This window comes from Anopheles coustani, chromosome 3, assembly GCF_943734705.1.
Source record: "Anopheles coustani chromosome 3, idAnoCousDA_361_x.2, whole genome shotgun sequence".
NCBI classification, from domain to species: Eukaryota; Metazoa; Arthropoda; class Insecta; order Diptera; family Culicidae; genus Anopheles; species Anopheles coustani.
In genome coordinates, this window is record NC_071288.1 from 20,807,501 (window position 1) to 20,815,944 (window position 8,444).

The window sequence follows — 8,444 nt, forward strand, 5'->3', positions numbered from 1 at the left end:
GAATACTTATCGCATTTTTCTTTTGAACCATTTTCAGATGTTGCTGTTTCTTTAAACGAAAGAAGAAGAAATCGTCCCGCCAGAAATGACTAGAAGCAGTGCAATGTAGCCCCGAACGCGAAGCCGTCAAGCTGCTCCGCGCCACCTCCCACTCCAACTCGCGGGACAGCGTCCTGAACCCGAGCCAGGACTACATCCAGGCGTCGTCGCAGCATACGATCCGCTACCCATCCACCTCCGTGCTGGCCTCGACACCAACGCCGTCACTTCCATTGTAATGTATTCCGTTCTCAAACCTCGTCGATATTTGCGTTCGATCGATTTTGGTTCCGTTTCGGTTGTGATCCTAGGTTTTTTTTATACTTTCGTTAGTTATTAGTTTTTTTCTTCTCCTCTCCGGATCCTGGTAACACACACGCTCTGACCGTTTGTTATAGCGCGAAAGGTTTCCTCTTTCTTACTTTTAAACATTTTACGTTTGGTATCTCCTTTTTGATTTCCGGCATAGCGCATCCAAGGCAAGAGAGTGTTTTCAAGCATTTAAACGAATTTCACTCATACCCCACTGCACCCTACAGCCCAACAATTCAGCTCAGCTTGTTATACAAACAAAATATCTATCGTTCCTTCAACTCTCGCGCACGTTTGTTCGTTTCCACGTGTCGCACATACGGCGTCGTGCGTGCTGCTCTCGTTTGTGTGCCGAGCCGTGCACCATAACGAAATGTGTGTGTTGTCTGCAAAATTAATGATGCATTATTTATTGTAATTTACAACACTTCGGAACCCTTCCCACGGTTCGTTCCCAAAAACCAACGACACTTTCGCGCCGCGGACGGGATACGCGACTACACTACCGACGTTCAATCGACTGCCTCTTCGACCTACAACTACAACCGACTGCGCTACTTCCACAACCAATTCTGTGCCACGTTGCTGAACCACAATCATCACAACTATCCTTAAAACACCGCCTTACACCGCAAAAAAAAACAAACAAAATCCTTCAATATTTCGCCGACGTTTATCTCTGGCGTTCTATTTGTCACATCGTGGTCCGCGCACAAACAAATTATTCCCTTCTCAAACAATGATCCCCAACTGCACCGGCCATGCGCAAAAACAAACGGGTAACCCTGGCAACCATTTCAAAACCGCAGCGATCTCGATGATGACATTGATCTAGACGTTAATGATCTTACTGTCGTGTTATCCTTCCTACGTATACTCTGGGAATGAACGAGAGGCAAAAAAAATAACAGGGAAAAAGCAGGGAAGCTCCAACTTCTCTACTTTTTCTCTCTTTGATCCCCCCTCCGGGTACTGTGCCACAGTTTGGCTGGAAATAATATTGTTCAAAACGGTTGAATAGAAGTCACAAAAATAGGGAAACGGAAATAAAAATCACGGAAGCCCTCGAGAGTCATCGACGAGTGGAAGGACAAAACTCATGCAAGAGGCTAGGGCACATTTGAACTACAGGAACAGCTAGTAAAAGAGAAGGCTTTTTGATAGGGCAAAGCAAAAATATTGCTCGGTATGCTTTTAGCTTGCAGTTTTCTCCGTTCTCTCCCTTCCGAGAAATCTTTCCCTTTTACCGAAAGTGTTATAAAAAAAGGCTCACCCTGGAGGCATTCCAATTCATGTTTTGTTGAAAATGCAAATACGGAATACGCCCCGAAGGAATAATTTACGTATTTTCTAACTCGATCTAACATTCATTCTCTGCACCAATGTACCTGGGCATAGGTTTAATGAAGACAAACTCCACAATGTATGTGATGTGATGCAAATTTCCTCGGATTCAGTTGATAAAGAACCGGCCCTTCGAAGGTCAAAACGACACTAGTAATTTGATAGAGGAAATAAATTTTAGTTGTGTTAGCTGCATTTGGTAGATGGTACCTTTTTACTATGATCGGTAATTTACTGATTCCTTGTTCCATTAGAGTGGAACAGGGCACCTTAGCCGTCATTGGGATTGAGGAAGGAAAAAGTACGGAATGGAGAGAATTCAAAGGAGAACTCGTATTTACGAATGTTTTAAAGCGCAATTCAAACAAACAAATAACATCTAGTATCAAAACAACAACTTATCCATACCGAATCAAAGCACCCATAGATTGTCGTAGGTGTAGCATTTTTAAGACAAACGAATAATATTTTAGTAAAGACCATTTTAACATCGATTGCAATTTGAGAAAAAAAAGAATAAAAATCTTGCGCAACACTAAATAGATTAGAACTTTTGCAAACAACTCTAACATCGACAGCACCAGATAGCATAGTAAGGATAAGGAATAACAAACCGAAACGATAAGCAAAAGCAAATACGGAATCCTCACAAATTTACCCTTTTTAAATGTGCTACAACAAATCGAGCTTTCCACAAAACGTAGTAGAAACAAAAGGGGGGACAGACAAAGTTAATAAACGAAAATAGCTAATCAACCGTATGCGAACACAACACACGTCGAACATGGGAGACGTTGTATAGAAGCCAAACAATGTGTGTAAGATTCATCGAAGGAGGATACAGATATCAAGCGATAGCACCGACCGTAATGTCATTCTTGTTCGAAAACTCAAAGCCTATCATTGAGTACCAAAAATTGCAAATGAGAGGAAAATTGATTTCCAAATGCGGTGATATATTCTCTAGAATTTATTGTCCTCCGTACCTACTGTAATCCTTTTTCCCGTGCACGCATGCGCGCATCACATGCAAAGCACTTCTTTCAGCTTTTGATGCATGTTTTTCTCTACCACACGAAAACGGCACGCTTTGAAAGTGGTTCAAAAGGTCTTTCATTCTCACATATGATTCCTTTTCAACCGTTTTTATCACGTTCATCACACGTTTTTAACGCCTTTTGCACCAATGCTTGTTCATAGTGACTTATAACTGACCACCGGGTTATACAAATACCTATTGTGTATAGTTTGAGATTGTAGAGCGCAAATTTGACTGACGAGCTGACATTGTGTTTTAGTATGGCGCATGTTGATCTTCAATGATTCCTATGATAAAGAAGGCGACTACTGTGTTTGTTATAAATTTAGAATATTGCACGCAGATAGATTTGCCTTTTCGTTTCATACGTTCAGCCAAAATCGCATGTCGGAATACAGAATCTTTATTTCGAATATAAGGATTGCTAACATTTTGCAAATCTTTTACTTACTTTGGTAAACGCAAGGCCATCGTTGATTGAAGTCAATTACACGGTAACAAGTATCTCTTTTATTAGGAAAATCCGTACTAATCCGTTGGTAAAACCATACGCAAATAAATTCATCGCCTGATCGAACAGGTTTATCGACGGTCACAATTAAACGTACCAGCACTGACCACTGACGCACCCACCGTATACCGTATCTATCTGAATTATCTCTTTTCACACATACACACACACACACACACACACACACACACACACACACACGTTCTTGTGCACGATGAAGCATTTACGCTTGTCCCAAACGCTTTACAACACACTCTGACCTCGCCCCCCTATCCCCCAGCCCAACGGAAACGGTATTAGTTTCGAACTAATGTCCCAACTGTGTTTTTTTCGTTACTGTTTCCTTTCGCCCTTCTTACCTCCGTCAGCAAAATATCCTAGTTCTACCGTATATCGATTTCAAGAGGAATACCATCGCACGTATCATTTGGGTTTTTTGTATCAGTTATATCTTATCTTATCAAGCTCATTCTGCAACTAAGAAAAATGAACAAAAACTATACAAAAAAAAAGTTTTTATGTTGGTTCGTCGTACCTTTATTAGAAAAAAGTTGCCACTCCATCCAATCTTACCAAAAGCTGGTAGATTATGTTGGACATTGTATTTTTGAATTTTATTGTACACATCCTCCATTTTGTTTAGTTTTATTTTTTTGTACTTCATCTTGCAACTCTACGGAATTTTTTAACTTGTTGTTTTCATTTTGGTTATGTTTTGCTCTTCATTAAAAATATTAGAAGAAGTTAAAACATAAAAAAAACCTTAAAAAAAAACGCAAAACAATAAAACTGAAAAAGAATGGAAAAGTACACACACTACACACCTGTCGATTATCCTGTCATACAGCGCAACAGGAAAAACGAGAAAAACTAAGGGCGTAGCAAACTCTACAAAAAAGGGAAACGGAGCACATACTGAACATGAAATGTTTTGAAAGTGTTTACTTCGAGGCTTTTTGGCGTCCTTGAATGTGATGATTGTAGGGTCTTTTATTCGGCATGCTTTTAATCTTGCCTCAATCATGTTTTCGCTACCGTTCAATTTGTTTGTTTATAATTTTGTCTATTATTGCTGATTGGCGACACTGATTTCTGATAGAGCAGCTTTTAACTCCATCATGTTTGTGTGTGTGTGTTATGCTGTGCAAGGTTTTCGATCACACGATCTCTTCTGCACTGGTTTGCTACATCCGCTGATTGTGATACGCAATAGTTTCCTCTTCTTTGCAGAGTGTGTACATTTTAATGACCAGCAAGTATATTTCACTAGAAAAGCCTGAAACTATGTGCAGAAACCGGCGAAAACTTTAACAAAACCAATAGAAATTCAATAAATGCAAGAAAAAACATAAAAAAATAGAAACGAAAACATTCAAACAAACCAACAAACAAACAAACAAACAAACAAACAAACGAAACAAAAAGGAATCGATTCAAATGAAAACAAAAAGCCAAGTTGATGGAATACTACTGTAACTATTCAACCAAAAATTAAAAAAAAAACTAAAAGTTCACGAGCTGTGAGCAAACAAAACAAAAACTGAACCTTGAGCTATGTCGAAAACCAGTGCGGTGTGTATGAAAGCTAACCAGAACGAGCCACTGAGTGGTACGGAGAAGCGAGGAAACTAACACAGAGCAGCTGGAGATACTGGCGCCAGCGTTATGCTTGTCCATAAAGAGGATATAGAGCGGGGACGGACGGGAACATATTTTCTTCCGTTTCTTATAGCCGGGTTGTAGGTAAACACCCTCTTTCCAGGAGGCCCAACAGCACGGCGAGAGGGACGCATTTTGTAATGTATAGAACTATGTATTAGAGGAATAAAAAACGGGCAAATCGCTGGCGAACCGGAATGCAGCTCGCCACCGTGGAACTGTAATGTATAACCATTAATAGACCCACACGCGGCAGGTGGGGTTCGCTTTTAGGCCACAGTGAAGGAGGAGGAAATCGCTACTAAGTGCGGTGAACAACTAACAAACAAACAAACAAAACAAAAACATAGAAGAGAAACATAAAAGAATCACAACCGCCCCAGAAAAGATGATAAATGCAGCAATGTTTTGCACCTGTTTATATATTGATACGCCAATTTTGTCCACGACGCGTTTTCTCAATTCACATACAACACATACAGACAGACATGTGAAAAGTTTGTTGTAAGGGTGCGGCGCTGCGTGCTGCTAGTTGGAACGCAAATGCGGGAGGAAACCACGGAAATGTTGCCCCCTTTTAGGCGGGACAAACGGTCAAACAATCGCCATTTTCACCCCCTGTTCCCGGGGGTTCGGGGAGCAGGGTGTTGTGCAGAAAAGGAGAAAAAACAAACCACACTCATACACACATAGTTACAAACACCCAACCGCCAGGAGGGTTGGCATAAGGAAACAGAGGAAACGGAAACCTTTCAGAGTTAAGAGATTATAAATAGTCCTAATAAAACAGTATCGTTGTGGATGGAAGCTCAAGTGGTGGGCGAGTGGTTATACAAAGGAAACAGTAAACGCATTGAAGATATTGAGCAGCGCGTGTGTGTGTGTAATTAAAAGAAAAACAAATCAACCCCCACCCCCCACAGCGGAACGATAGATAAACCCATAGATAGCCAGAAGCAGCAAGTTGAAGAGAGATGGGAGAAACAATAGAACCTTAGAGGAGCAGCATGTAGTTTGTGGAGCAGGTTTTGAAGAGTACGACGGGGTGGTAACACTGGAAAAGTAGTAAGATAGCGTCGGGCGGGGAGAACAAAAGGAGGAAGAGTAATTGAAGTTGAGTAGTGGAAGCAAACGGAGGAAACATGAAAATAAGAGATGCAGCATAGTGAAAGGGAAAATATTAAGAAACACAGCAAAACCTACCTATTCGATAAGATTATTTAAGTCAATGCAAACAAGATTAAAACAAAACAAACAAAAAAATGCAACTAAAACACATGCTCTCCATGCATGCGCCAGAAGCAGCCAACAAAAGCACACACCGCGCACTGACGAGGGTGTGTGTGTGTGTGTGTGTGTGTTTAAAAAAATCCGTTGCAACGCAAGATGATGTATCGAGAGAATGAAAAATGGTTGAACTAGCTGTTTGAGAACTCAGCCCTTTAACCAGCAAATTGACAGCTAAAACAAAACGTTAGCACTGAGGTGAAGAGTAAAATATATAGTTAAACAAAAGAAAGCAAGCAACAGAAACACTAGAAAACGCGGGCAGCAGCTGCGTTGCTAGAAAGTGTGTAGTGCACGACAGATAGTATGAATGGTGTGTGCGTGTGTGCGTTTGTGTATGTATGTGTATGTATGTAGTGCGAAGGGAGCGAAAGAGCCGTGGTAAACGAGCGCGGTTGGAAAACCTACAAACAGCTATTACAAATAAAATGGTTAAAATTTGCATTAACAGACAGACAGGGGGCAGACGAGGGGAAGCAAAAACAAAAAAGAAACAAAAGGCATATTGTAGCGAAGCGACATTAACAGCAAACATGAAAATAAACAAACCTACGCGGAAGAAGCAACACACCACAAAATATAGAGCTAAAGTTGTAAAGTTATCGCATGCAAAGCCATGCATTTGTGAGAAAATGTGTAACAGTGGAGGAGAACATACCAGCAAACAAGCAAAGCAAATTCGCAAAATATGTGCAAAGGTGAATAAAATGACCATAAAAGAAGGAGGTCAGTTACAGTTAGCTTCGGTGGTCAATCAGAACATATGCGAGCATATGTGTGCCCGCGCGTACCAGATACACATACACGCAGAGACAAGGCAAGATTTAAAAAAAACATGGAATAACAATTGGAATAAGGCAGAGCGCAAACACGCATAAATGCGCAAACGAGATTGTGAAATGTAAAACCAAGTGTGCGGACGAAAACTATGTTAAAACACAAGCAGTTGAAAGAACAGCAGAACAAACAACAACCGACTGTAGTAGCTAATGAAAAATAAAAATCAGCAAACATCTTAATCTCGCTCTCGACACTCGTTCCTTCCTTCCAGCATCATCACAGTCGGCGGTGGGGAAAAAAAGTTTTGAATTTTTCAAGCTGGCTTCGGTCGGATACCGGGATGCTAGATGAAACACTTATTTAATGAAAAAATAAAAAATGAGAAATTAAACGCTTAACATGTGGCATTTATTGATTGGAAAATATCCGAAAGGAAAAATGATTGCCACCGGTGACCGGTGTGCAAGAGGTTGATCAGCGATGGCTTGGTACCGTGATTGGCGGGTGACAGAGAACACCCCCGATGCACCCCCCTCCCCAAAGCATCTCAAACCTCGAGTAACCGGTCCTTTCCTCTTCCTCGTGCTGAAACCAGTCCGCAAAATCACGCTCCTGCGCAATCTACGTCTGGCTTCATTCCTGGGCTCGTCCGACGTCTGAATCGAATCAGTCATGGACGGCTTGGTGGGGCCCCACCACCTCCGCTTCCCGCCCAATCCCTTATCGTTTCATTGTCTGACTTGCCCTCTTGCGCTTGGCCTGGCTGATGTTCTGCCAGGCCCTTGACAGTATAGGTTTCTGGATTGACATGGTCATTGTCAGATAGGTAACACCTTGGTGGGAGGAGTCACCGGTGCATCCCTCACCGACAAGTCACAAGTCGCCCCATAGCCTGCCCTGTCTTCCTTCCTCATTGCGCTTGGGCGCCTGCACTAAGTGTGCCTGCTTGTGCCACGAGCGACCTTCCGTTCTGCTGCTGGTCAAGACTTTCGATGGTTGGCTGGTCCATCCTACTAGCCTGCCAGCAACCCCAGGAGATGCCCCCAACTCCTTGTTCAGTCAGTGGAAGCAAATTACTCGACGGTCCAATCCACAGAACGAAGCGGAGCTGATGAACGCCATCGCAGGAGCAGCTTCGTAAATTACTCCCTCTGATTGTGCAGGCTATATGTGCAATATGTGGTCATATATCACAAAATGCCTCAGAAAGAAAGCAATTATGGAGTAAATATGCACCAAACACAATGTACAAATGTAAATAAGAATGTTTTTGAAAAGGCGACCTTTATGAAAATAAATATTAATGCTCTTTATGGAAATTAATATTTGCATTTACAATTTTCAGAATGAATTTCCCGAGACATTTTAAAGAACTTTCCAGCTAAACAAAAAAATATTCTAAAATATTGATACGTAACGGATAATTCAAACCACGAAATGAAGCATCCACCTCTACAATCGACTCTTTGAACA

General features: G+C 41.5%; 1 protein-coding gene across 6 annotated transcripts in view; it reads left to right on the plus strand.

The window, feature by feature from the left end:
• The window catches only part of LOC131258715 (casein kinase I), a 54,988-nt gene extending 52,793 nt beyond the window's left edge, over positions 1 to 2,195 (plus strand). For all 6 annotated transcript variants that reach the window (XM_058260086.1, XM_058260091.1, XM_058260090.1 and 3 more), the window contains one exon: positions 38 to 2,195. In XM_058260086.1, coding sequence (XP_058116069.1) covers positions 38 to 89 — 52 coding nt within the window. In that variant the 3' untranslated portion in view covers positions 90 to 2,195. The remainder of the gene's footprint in view (positions 1 to 37) is intronic.
• Positions 2,196 to 8,444: the final 6,249 nt, after the last annotated feature.